Here is a 13253-nt window from a genome sequence, read left to right on the forward strand (position 1 = left end):
GCTCGTTTTCTTTTTTTGGGTCACTACGATATTTTTTTTTTTGGCGAGGCTGTGCCTGCAGCATGCAGAAGTTTCTGGGCCAGGGATTGAACCTGCATCATCACAGTAACCTGAGCCACTGCAGTGACAATGCTGGATCCTTAACCCACTGAGCCATGAGGAACACCGGTACTATAATTTAAAAATTGCTGTTGCTTAAAAAAAGACAGCTCACGCCTTTATTCATCGCTCTTGCCTTTTAAAGTTCCTTTGTCAGGTTACAACCACAAGATGAAACAACACACTAAAAATTTCATGCTCACTGAGTCTAATTGTATTAAAACTGTAAGCTGATGCTGAAAAGATGGAAATTGTTATAATATCAAGTCATGGTCCAGTGTTATAATGTGTCCTTCCATTTATGCAAGTATTTGTATTTCAGAAAAGTCTACCCTTTTTCTTCTCATTAGGTCCTACATATTTCTTCTTAACCTTCTTTGTAGGTATTTTCTATTTTTATTATTGTTGCAAATGGGGTCTTTTATTCAGTGTGATATTTGAGGTGATTTTCGCTGGTGTATATAAAAATTGTGATTGGTTTGTTGTTTTGAACCAGAACTCTTTTCCTTGTTCTGATAATTTTTCAAAAGACTCTGGGTGTCCCATGTTTGCAACCCTATTATTGGTAGAAATTGTTACTTTTAAAAAGAAATCTTCCATTTAAATACACTTTTTTTTTTTTTCAGTTTTTGCTCACCTTGTTGCCTTGCCTGTAATGTAAATAACACTAATGGTAGCAGGTGTCAGGGTAGGTGCCCAAGATACCCGAGAGCAGAGTTAGTAGGAATGAGTCTAGAGTTTCACCAGCAAGTAGGATTTGGTTAACGGTTCAATATGCATATTTTTTTTTAGGGCCACACCTGTAGCATGTGGAAGTTCCCAGGCTAGGGATCAAATCAGAGCTGCAGCTTCTGGCCTACACTGCAGCCACAGCAACACCAGATCCAAGCAGTGTCTGCAACCTACACCGCTGCTCATGGCAACTTCAGATCCTTTACCCACTGAGAGGGGCCAGGGATCAAACTCTCGTCCTCATGGATACTAGTTGGATTCTTACCACTGAGCCACAATGGGAACTCCCTGCTTATGTTCTTAAAAGGTCTCGAAGACACTATCCTTTCATTTCTAGTTTTAGATCTAGAATGAATATTGAGTGTGAAATATCTTTTTGCTTCAATTGAGTTATTTTTCTCCTTTAGATCGTAATCAAATTGTCTGATTCCTAGAAACCACACTAATTTTTCTTTAGTAATTCTGCTGTGTAATAAGTAAATATGTAACATATAAGATAAATATACCATTTAATTAGCCAATGGTTTTTTAGGGTTTTTGTATTCTTATTCCTTGGAGAGCTTGGTCTTTGGCTTTTATTTCTGTGGATCCTTCCTTGTTAAGGTTTTGGAATTGGGGCTGTGTTCTGAAAGGGTAGAAATGATGTGAGGATTACATGACTTGTTCTAGAAAACTTGGTATTGTTCTTCTGTCAAACATCTGGGGCCTGTCTTGCAACTGTGATCTCCTGTGTCGTGACGAGAACTCTCCAGAATGGAGCTCCTGGACTAGGCAAGAGTCCCTTGGAGAAGAGAACTCTAACATTTGAGTCTTACTTTTCCCTCTGCCTTTGTTCAGATTGTATATATGTTGTTAATAGAGTCAACAACCTTCCTCTCCTCATTGCATTTTCAACTTGCATTCTTGCCATTCAGGTCAAACACCTTCTAAGTCACCCCGATGCTTTAAAAACTGGACACCTTTGAATGGGTCATGAGGGTCAAGACCTTCCTTCTTTATACTCCTGTGGCAGTTTTTTATTCTCTGTTATTAAGAGTTAAGACGGTGTCTATTTAATTACTTCTTTTTGGTCACATAACTGTGTGCTCTTCAAGGGCTAGGACTCTGTCTTATTCATTGTCTAATCCCTAGACTCTGGCACAGGTCTTGGCAGATGATAGATTCCAGACAGATGTGGATGTGTGTGTGTGTGTGTGTGTTTATGTCTACTTCTACCTTATCCAGATGTGCACACACAAATATGTGTGTGTATGTGTGTGTCTAGAAATACACACACACATACACACACACACACACACACACTTTCCTGAATGCTATCAGTTTCAATGCATTTATACAAAAGAGCACCGAATGATGAAACAAGAACTGGGTTGGGAATCTGATTCTTACCCTGCCTCTGGCCATTTATGTGACCATTGGCAAGTGACCCTGCCTTCATTTTGAGCCTTCGTTGCTTCAGATTTAAAATGATGGAATCTGGGAGGAGGCTTCAGTATCACTGAACCCAAAGGGTAAGCCTTACAGGAGCCTATAAAAATGTCATCGTGCATTTTTGACCAGCAAAGAAATCTCAAAGGCAGGTTTCTCTGTGCTTTTCAGGGATATTTTTCAGCTCAGTACATTATGGATGACTTCAAAAGAGACCCTCTGTACATCCTGGACAACAACCACACTCACCTGCTGCTCGTGGACAATGGCGGCCATGGGCATCCCACAGTGGAGGCGAAGCTTCGCAATCAGCTAGAGAAATACATCTCGGAGCGGACTATTCAAGGTTGGTCTTGAGGAGGTGGGACATTAGAGAAACATACCATGACAGGGGCAGCAGCGGCACCAACAGTAACACCCATGGATTGAGGAAAGCCTGGTGAACCCACCCAATCAGATGTTCTAGTGCCAAAGAGGAGCTGTCACACCTCTTCCTTAACAGGCCAGAGACGCGTCTTCCAGGGTTGCCATGATATGTCCCCTTCAGCGGGCTGCAGCACTGACAAATACTGGTTTGTCAGTAGAGAGACCTGCTGTCTGTTTTTCTGCTCGACAACATTTAAGACCAAGTAAAATCCACAGCGGCAAATCTGAGCCGATGAAGCAATGCTATTAGCTAGGGTAGAAGGGAGAAAAACCAACCCCCTTAACGGATGGTTTACTTCTTCGAGTACTGACTACTTCTATTTATTAGAACCACCTAAAACATTGGTTTCAAGGGGAGAAGGCAGCAGTTGAGCAAAGCCTTTGTCTGCTATGGAAAGCGATAAATTCTCTCTCTTCCTATTGCTGAGATGTTGGTGGTGAGCTGTGTCCTTTTGTGGAACCAGATGACCTCAGGATCTAGTGATAGACTCTGGGGAATTGTTGGCAATAATCTCAACCTTTTTCCTTTCTCAGTGGGACGGATGTGACGGAAGATGTTTATATACGCAATACTCTCTCTCTTGTTTTTGTCTCGCTCTTTTTTTTCTTTTAAGGGCTGTGCCCTCAACACATGGAAGTTCCCAGGCTAGAGGGTCAAATCGGAGCTGCAGCTTCCAGCCTACAGCACAGCTACAGCAACACCAGATCCGAGCCTCATCTGCAACCTACACCACAGCCACAGTAATGCCAGATCCTTAACCCACTGAGTGAGGCCAAGGATTGAACCTGCGTCCTCATGGATACTAGTCGGGTTCCTTACTGTTGAACCACTCCCTACAATGCTCTCTCATGAAAGAAGAGAGAGTTATGCACATTTTTCACCCACTTAAGAAAGCATAGGATTATAAAAGTGAGTGAAAGTGTAATTATCGAAGGAGAAACTTGAATCTGGACTAATATATATTAGAAAAAATCAGTCATTCATAGACTTTAGCATTTTAAATGTCAGTAACAAATTGCAGTGTGACCTGTTCGGGGCACAGAGGTGCAACGTTTAAGATCAAGTGATAGATAGTCAGGTCAGTGAGATCTGTAGCTGTCACCCCATACTCTGGGCTCAGGGGGCAAAGCTCCTGATCCACCACTTCCTTGAGGCAGGTGAGTATTTCTGATGAGCCCAAAATAAGTTTTATGTTTTGTATTTTACAGATTCCAACTATGGTGGCAAGATCCCCATTGTGTGTTTTGCCCAAGGAGGTGGGAAAGAGACTTTGAAAGTAAGTCTTGGTTTGGTTTTCTTGAAGATTATTCAACAACGTTTTTTTCAATATTTTATTTTTTATTTTTTAGGGCTGTACCAGCAGCATATGGAAGTTCCCAGGCTAGGGGTTAGATTGGAGCTGCAGCTGCCAGCCTACACCACAGCCACAGCAATGAAGGATCGGAGTGGCGTCTGTGACTTACACTGCAGCTCACGGCAATGCCAGATCCTTAACCCACTGATTGAGGTCAGGGATCGAGCCTGAGTCCTCATGGATACTAGTTGTTTTTTTTAGCACTGAGCGGGAATGGGAACTCTGTTCAACCATGTTAAATCAACAAAGTTGTATTTTCAGGGATTTGGGGCTTGCTTAACCTAACTGGATTCATTTCTTTTCTACAGTAAGTAGCATCTTTCCCACCACACAGTGTTGCCCTTACAGGCTTTGGTTGTTTCCTTAGCTGAGAAGATTTAGAAAGAGACATTGTAGCAACATGAAAGCCCCTGCACTTAACGTTGGCTTTGGCCGGCAGCCTGCCAAAGAGAAGGCTTGCCGTTAACACACAAGATTTAGGGATTATAACCCGCTTGGTGGGAAAACCATGGCCCCTCATCTGTGTGGAGATGAGCTGTGATCATACCCGCCTGGCGTTACGTGAAATTTCTGGCTGAGTTTTTGGAGTTATCATCTGGCACTTTTCTTTGTTTATTCTTTTCTATAACAATGATCTTTTCATTCACTCATTCATCCATTCATCCATCAGCAGGTATTTATGAAGCAGCTACTAAAAGATCTTCTGCTGAGACTATTAGTGAGTAAAAGTCTTTCGGGGCAAGGCTTTTCAGAGAAAAATTAGAGTTTTTTTTTTTTTTTTTTTTTTTTTACTGTGAAATAGCATGAAAATGCGTGAAGAAGCAGTCACGTTAAAGAGGAAGAGAGATGCAAAGACAGTCATCGAACTTGGCTGTGTTTATCATCTCCCACATTTTAGGTTTACGGTGAAAGTTTCCAGAGGGCTGCTGTGGGCCTTGGTCACTGCACTTCTGCAGCATTTCCCTGCAAGTCTGCACAGCCAGCTCACAACCCACAGAACCCAGAGCTGAGCTCTTTATCCCCCTCATCCTTCAGCTCACTCTCTCATCATCCCACTCGCGCCCCCGCACAGCCCCGACATCCCCCTTAGGGCAGGTCATGAGGTCAGGAGGGATCCCAGCCTGATCTGTGACGGAACCCTCTGCCCACCCTCAGGAAGGCACCGCTGTCTCCAGGCTCCGTCTTCTCTAAGGAAGGTGTTCAACTCTGGCTAAAGGAAGGGGCTTTGCCCTTTCTTCTGTCCCCACCTGTACGTCACTGTGTCTTGCTGTCGAGGGATTAAAATTCTTCAGACCTGAGTCCCCTTTGCTGGTCCTGGGGAATGAAAAGTGTGGAAGAGGTTTATCCAGAAAGAAAATATATTTTTCTTTTTAATGAAAGGAGTGGGGGGAATTATTTGAGGAGGGAAATACATGGGTCGACCTAGCAAAGAATGAGTAGGTTGCTGCTGCAAAGGTATTTTCAGACCTTAAAAGTCTGAATATTGTTAACCTCCTTCAGATCAGCTATCAACCATCTCAAGCATTGTCACTCAAATCTGTGATGCCAAAAAAAAATTTATATTCAGGAGATATTTTAAAGCATTTATTTATGGAAAACTTGCCAGCCACACGTGTCCTCGTAATAGAATTTGGTATTAGCACAGGACGTAATACAATTGGCTTATATTTCTTCTTTTAAATCTTAAAAATTAAAAATCTTTTAAACTATTGAAGTGTAGTTGATTTACAGTGTTGTGTTAATTTCTGCTGTGCAGCAAAGTAGCTCAGTTATGCATACGTAATTCTTCTTCATGGTCTTTCCCCAGTTCCCTATGCTATACAGTAGGACCTGGTTGTTTATTTGACTGGTTTACATCTCTGATTCTTGTTTTTTTTGTTTGTTTTTTTGTGTGTGACTGTGCCCATGGCACGCAGAGGTTCCCCAGCCAGGGATCAAACCCGCATCACAGCAGTAACCCGAGCCACAGCAGTGACAATGTTGGATCTTTAACCCACTGAGCCACCAAGCAACTCCCATTTCTGATTCTTAAAGTGGTTGCAAATATTTGGTTTTCTTTTCTTTTTGCTTTTTAGGGCCACACCTGAGGCATTTGGAAGTACTCAGGCTAGGGGATGAATCAGAGCTGTAGCCACAGGCCTACACCACAGTCACAGCAATGCATGATCTGAGCCACGTCTATGACCTACACCACGGCTCACGGCGATGCTGGATCCTTAACCCACTGAGCAAGGCCAGGGATCGAACCCGCATCCTCCTGCGTACTAGTTGGGCTCATTACTGCTGAGCCAAAATGGGAACCTCCTTGGTTTTCTTCTGATTGAAAATAAGACCCTCGAAGCTTAAAGTGCTGAGACAAGTCAGCGTGATTTGTTAACCAGCTCGGTGGGAGCCTGAGTCCCGAGCTGGGTTCTGTCGCTCACCTGGCGGACTGTCTCTCGTCTCCCAGGCCATAAATACCTCCATCAAAAGTAAAATCCCCTGTGTGGTGGTGGAGGGCTCCGGGCAGATTGCCGATGTGATCGCGAGCCTGGTGGAGGTGGAGGACGCCCTGACGTCTTCGGTCATCAAGGAGAAGCTGGTGCGCTTCTTACCCCGCACGGTGTCCCGGCTGCCAGAGGAGGAAACTGAGAGTTGGATCAAATGGGTGAGTTGTGAGGGAAGCAAGTTCGGGGGGGGGGGGCGCTCCTTAAATGCCCAACGCCCCTGGCACCTGCCAGTGCTTTATACTTTCTCAGTGACTTTAAAACTGCACTCTGGCCCAAACCACATTTTTTTTTTTTTTTTCTGCTGGAAACTGAAGCTCACCTAAGTTCAATGACTTGCCTCGACTCCATATCCCTTAAGGAGTAGCATACAGGGCTTAAACTCCAGTCTGCCTGTTGTCAAAGCTAATGTTCCTTCTTTTACGCTACGGTAACAATCTTGGGTATAGTTCTCTGTGCTAAACAGTAAATAACAAGGATTTAGTAGTATGGCCCTTGTCATTATTTAAAGCAAGGCTGGACAAGACAAAGTCTGGTAAATAATGAGTAAAATCAACGCAGCCTTCTAGGCTGCCAGGTACCCTGTACTAAATTCATGCATAGGACACCCTGTTGGTTTTATTTAATTTCACACGAGTAGGTAATCAGGTGATTATCTTGATGAGGTACAGCAGGGTCAAAGCGACCAGGAAACAAGTCCTTTCTGGATTAAGCCTCATCACTAAGATGCAGAATTTAAAACTGCTGATGCATCTTCTTCCCATAGCTGAGGGTCAGTGTTGGTGCTGAATGATGCCTGGTCTAACAGATGCTGAGATGATGCTCCTTCTGAGATACTGCATTTTGCAGATTTTACTGAAAGAGGTAAAGCTGATGGTTTTACATGAAAGTTCTTGCTGGGATTTTCTTGTGTCTTGGCCAAGTCCAGTGGAGAGACGGACATACAAGAATCAGGTGAATAGAGAGATTAAAATATCAGCTTCATTGAACGGAAATATCAGCTTCAATGGAGAGATGTGGCTTAGGAGTGCAGCTACAATGGGCCTCCTTATACTGAGCCCAGAAGGAGGCCGTCCTGGATGGCTGCCGGCCCCCATCAGGCTGGGCGTGTGTGGCTGATGCAGACATCAGAGCACTAGTAAGCCCCCTGCCCGAAGCAGTTCCCAGCTGAGAAGCAGGACAGGGCAAAGCCAAAAAGTCACACTCCCTCACCCTGAGTAGCAGTAAGCAGAGGGGTGGGGGAGACCCAGGGACGTAATTCGGATGGTGCACCCTCTGCATAAAAACATGTGAGGGAAGAAACAGCGTCGACCCCAAAGCGGTGGTGTTCAGTCCTCCACAGATTCAGATGGAAACAGGGTGAGGCGCTCCGCACTGATCAAGGGAACCATCCCAGAGTGTAGTTATCAACCTAAGACATCGCATGTGGAGTGCCCTACGACAGGGGACTTCCCGTGATGCATGGAGGAACTTCAGGGGTCAGGGCAGGACACTCACAGAGATGGCGAGGCCTAGACACACCCACCGAAGATGGCCCGGGGGACCTTCCAGCGACTTTCTTCTTACTCCTCGTGCCAATTGGCTTGTAGCGTCCAGGCCAGGTCACGTCCAAAGGGCTTTGTCACCTTATGGGTCCCCACACCCTTCATGCGGGATTTTGATTTCTGCTTCAAGAAGCCACTGCAGGAAACTCATCTGAATTCAGTAGGCTAAATGTCAGACCCATTGCACTTTCTGCAATTATATTATCCTTTCTCGGATTCGTGTCTAATTCACACTCATATGCTAATGATTTATCCTAATTATAATCATGCCAGTCAGAAGACATCCATCAGTAATAAAAATTAGTCTGGCATTTTAATTATGCACTCATATGGTTGTTTTTTTTTTTTTTCCTGTTGGTAGTGATTTCCCAAAAGACCAAGTGCAAGAGTGGAATTATTAATTACTGAATGTATACACTCAGTCAGTTATTACTTGAGCAACCTCTTGGTGATCTCCTTGAAGCCCCGAAGCCTGGCCTCACAGTTTCTCATCCTCTATAAGAGACTGCTCTTCCCCACTGGGTCCATGCCCTCATCCCCCTACGATGCTGTCAGGGTTATTCCACTGTACCTACTCCCCACCTTCTCAAGAACTTGATCCTGAAAAATCTCCAAATCTCTCAGCCAACCGAGATATCATTCATTCATTCATTCATTTCAAACACAGATTTATGCACTTGTATATTGAACACATCCTTTATGATGCCAAGTTCTGGAATAGGCACCTCAGAAAGAACAGTATACTCACCAGAGAGAGTGCTTGTCCTCTGAGAGAGAACAGAAACTGAAAGTTCATGTTGAGTGATTATAGCACAATGCCCTGTCTGATTTCCACCTGGAGTGGGCATTCTGAAGAAAGGTAGCATGGGTACGCAGGGCCAAGAGAGCCCGGCCTGGAGTGGAATGCCTTTCAGGGGAGGACTTCCCAGAGGAAGTGACGTGGGATCGGTGAGCTGAGTGATGGCAAGGGTTCCAGGGGTGAGGGCTGGGGCTGTTTGGTGAGAACAGCATGTGCAAAGGTCCTGAGATGCATGGTACATAAGCATGGCTGCCCGAGGAGCTGAGAGATGGAGGTGAGGGTGGATACCATGGGTGGAAGGACTTACGAGGGCTTTGGTCCTGTTCAGGTGTAATGGCAAGTCACTAAAGGGTTTGAGGCAGGAGAGATGTGACCAGTGTATACAGTGCAGCCCCCACTGGCTGCAGTGAGGGGTGAGGGTCGGAGGAGGTGAGTAGGTGGGTGGGGAGGGGAGAAGAAGTAGGTACCCCTGCGATGTCTCTGGTCCCATTGGTTTGCTCTGTATCCATAGTCACCTTCTCCTTCCTTCTCATTTTGGAGGAAAAGATCTCTCACCCCCCCCTCTGCTGCCTGCCCCCACCTGTGCCCCAGAATCTTTGGTTCTGGACCTGGACCCTCCCTACCTGTTGTGACTGAACCCCTTTCCGTGGCCTCAGCAAAGGCCGCCAGCATGGTCTGAGGGCCTTTCCTTCATGCTGGAGCCCCCCACTCTTTCCATCACACCCACTGCAGTTTGTGTTTTCCTGCAGGTTTTTTTTTTTTTTTTTTGTCTTTTCTAGGGCTGCACCTGCGGCATATGGAGGGTCCCAGGCTAGGGGTAAATCGGAACTATAGCTGCTGGCCTACACCACAGCCACAGCCACGCCAGATCAGAGCCGCGTCTGCGACCTACACCATAGCTCATGGCAATGCCGGATCCTTAACCCACTGAGCAGGGCCAGGGATCGAACCTGCATCCTCATGGTTCCTCACATCGGATTCGTTTCTGCTGAGCCACAATGGGAACGCCTTCCTGCAGTTTTCATTTATTTTCTCATCACCCTCAGGTGCCTTTTGAATTAAGACCACTTTCCCAAGAAGCTGGAGCCTTCAGGTCACCTCCTAAGGTCCTATCCAAGAGCCTTTATATTTTTTTATTGAATATAGAAATGTAATTATTTGTGGGTGATTTGTAATACTGTGTTAGTGTCTGGTGTACAGTGTATTCTTTTTCAGACTCTTTTCCATTATAGGTTATTACAAGGTATTGAATATAGTTCCCTGTGCCGTACAGTGGGTCCTTGTTTGGAGAATTCCTGATTCACAGTGATGTGCACCTGTTGTCTAGATAATCCTGATTGTTTTATGATGGTGATATGCATCTGTTAAGCCCATACCCTAATCTATCCCTTCCGCCTTTCCCCTTTGGGAACCATAAATTTGTTTTGTGTCTATGAGTCTGTTTCTGTTTGTAAATAAGTTTATTTGTATCATATTTTAGATTCCATAGGTAGGTAACATCATATTTGTCTTTTTCTGGCTTACTTCATCTAGTAGGATTATCTCTGGGTCCATCCGTGTTGCTGCATGTTATTTTATTCTTTTTTATGACTGTGTAGTATACAGTCCATTGTATACATATATTACTACATCTTCTTTATCCATTCATCTTTCGATGGACATTTAGTTTGTTGCCATATCTTGGCTATTGTGAATAGGGCTTCTGTGAACCTGGCGGTGCATGTATGGTCCAAGGTCTAGATTTCCAAGGTCTGGTCTGGTCCTATATCCAGAGTCCATATGTCCCATATGTCCAGGGTCTGCTCTGGTCCTAGATGCAGGGTCCCTTCTTAGTCCACCATCATCACCTTTCATGAAGGCTTCCCTCTTCCCCCAGCTGAGACCCTCTGTAGTTCTAGATCCTCATCACAAATGTTGCCAAGAAAGCCCACCTTGAACTCTGTCTAACCACAGCCAGACTTGCTTCCTCCTCTAGAAGGAACTCTTCCTCTCCAAGCTCCCACCAAGCTCACCAACACCTGAAACCTTGAAATCAGGGGCTCCACCTCTCCCCCAGCACTTTAATCTTTAAAAAGGCTTTAAAAATTAACCATTAAAGAAAGATCACCAAGGATATAGCAAATTCCTCATCTCTTTATTCAGTCGCCAAGTTGTCTTTGAACTTTTCCTTCCTATAGTCTAAGCCCCGAAGACCACACTTGGATAATTTCTGTGGTTTTCTGTTGTCTTTTTCTCATGTATTCATTCATTCAACAATTGAGTGCCTACCATGTCTCTCTCTCTTTCTCTCTCTCTCTCTCTCTCACACACACACACACACACACTCACCCCTAGTCAGCGAGTCTCTTAGCATTTTGATAGGGACTTTTTGATAGGCATGCCCTTGTAGAATTCACACTTTATCCTCATTGTCAAGGACTTGCTATTCCAATTTAGAAATTAGATGCTATGGGTACAGGTGCTGTAGGGGAGGGAAGGGGATCTGGAAGGCCCCTGTAGATGGGCTGAAAAAAAGTAGAATGAGAGATTCCTCCCCGACAGAGAGGAGTTTATCCTCCTTATGACTGAAATCAGTTGGCTGACCACTCTGCTCTTTAAATCTTGCCAGCTCAAAGAAATTCTCGAAAGTTCCCACCTGTTAACAGTTATCAAGATCGAAGAAGCTGGAGACGAAATAGTGAGCAATGCAATCTCTTATGCGTTGTACAAAGGTGAGTAAAAATAGCTCCCCTAGAAGTGTGAACTTTGTGTTGCTTTCTGTGGCTTTTAATGGCTCGCGTTTATTTTTTTCAACAGCTTTGCTGAAATATGATCTTGCACTTAATTTTGATGATTATAGATTGGAAGTTAGAAGAGCATCTTTTGACCTGCTGAGTTAAATCTCTTTGGTTGTATGTATTTAACAGAACAAGAATTTCTGTGTCATTAAAATACTGGTTCAGTATAATTGTAGTGCTCTCCAAAGAGCTGTGTCCAGTAGTGGTTTAAAATCTTTATCTGATTCTCAGATGCCTTTGAGAATGTGGTACAAGCTATGGACCTTCATCTTAGGATTCCACCTATGTGTACACACACACACACACACACACACACACACACACACACTGCACCCATATGCATTCAGTTTCAGGGGCTTATACATCTCCTAAAGCTTATGAATGAACCACAGTTTTGAGATCCTCATCTGTGAACTTTGCTGTCTTAGAATCCCATCAAGGTGGAGTTATCTGAAGTAAATAGATCCTTGGCAAAGACCATGTGGATTGAGCCACCTGGTGAATATACGGAAGGCATGCAGTGCAGGGCAAGGCACCTCAGAAGTGCAATTTAAGCATCAGCTGTTTCTTAGAAACACTCTTATTGTGCTGGTCAGAAATTTAGTTTTGGGGCAATTTATTAAAATTGGATGACAGCTGTAGAGATATGTAGATACAGAAAATATTAGTTCTGGGATACAAGTGGAACACTGTTATAATGTATCTCATGATTTCATAGGTTTAGATATAGGGTAAGTCAGACATGGTCCTAGAAACGTAACACTATGGAATCTGAATCTACAGAAAAATGTCAACATACCATGATTCCACACTGTTAGAATATGAAATGGAAAGATGGTATCACCTGCATCTATCCTCGTCATATAGCTGGGGACATACAGAGTATAGATAAGAATGAGTGAAAATAAACTGTCAGTGAGATGACAGTTCTGAGTGTCTGATTCTAAGAGAACATGCTTAGCATCTCCTTGGATGAATGGCTCTGATAATTGGCCCTGCGGAATGGCTCTGACTCTCTTATTTCTGGGCGTTTGGTGAGCTAATCTTCTTCCTGTCCTCTTACAGCCTTTAGCACCAATGAACAAGATAAGGATAACTGGAATGGGCAGCTGAAGCTCCTGCTGGAATGGAACCAGCTGGACCTAGCCAATGATGAGATTTTCACCAATGACCGCCGATGGGAGGTAAATGAGAAGCCCTCCTGGGTTATTCCAGTGGCGAGTCTGGTCCATTTCTGAGAAGGTGTTCATTGCTGAGTCTTGTAAAGGATTACTCCGTGCTGGTCCATCAGTATTGCCAAGCCTTACTTTCCTCATCTGTAGTTTGGGATAGTAACCTTGACTTAGTATGTTGGATGTGAAGAGATGATAAAAATATATACACTGAGTAAAGTAACATCCAGAGTTCATAGTTCTCGAGCCTTGATGTGAAAGATGATTCTTCATCTGGTTGGAGAGATGTAAATTTCCTTCTGGAAGCTGCTGGACAGAGTATGGGGGGGAAATGTGTAGGATGATTGGCAGGGGTTTATCAGAAGTAGCTCAACTAAAAATCAAGACAGTGGAACTCATTGCACCCTGCCCATCTTTCTTGCCAAGGTCTAATAA

The 13253-nt window shown here is 44.2% G+C and overlaps 1 protein-coding gene across 5 annotated transcripts in view; it reads left to right on the forward strand.

Annotated features, from left to right (window-relative positions):
• TRPM8 (transient receptor potential cation channel subfamily M member 8) overlaps positions 1 to 13253 on the forward strand; it is a 93955-nt gene that overhangs the window by 26404 nt on the left and 54298 nt on the right. For all 5 annotated transcript variants that reach the window (XM_084999082.1, XM_084999083.1, XM_084999084.1 and 2 more), the window contains 5 exons: positions 2431 to 2605; positions 3895 to 3962; positions 6490 to 6687; positions 11478 to 11580; positions 12712 to 12830. In XM_084999082.1, coding sequence (XP_084855208.1) covers positions 2431 to 2605; positions 3895 to 3962; positions 6490 to 6687; positions 11478 to 11580; positions 12712 to 12830 — 663 coding nt within the window. The remainder of the gene's footprint in view (positions 1 to 2430; positions 2606 to 3894; positions 3963 to 6489; positions 6688 to 11477; positions 11581 to 12711; positions 12831 to 13253) is intronic.

This window comes from Sus scrofa, chromosome 15, assembly GCF_054392235.1.
Source record: "Sus scrofa isolate SSC_HxYL_T2T_F1_AM1 chromosome 15, Sscrofa_HxYL_maternal_Yorkshire_Landrace_v2.0, whole genome shotgun sequence".
NCBI lineage: Eukaryota > Metazoa > Chordata > Mammalia > Artiodactyla > Suidae > Sus > Sus scrofa.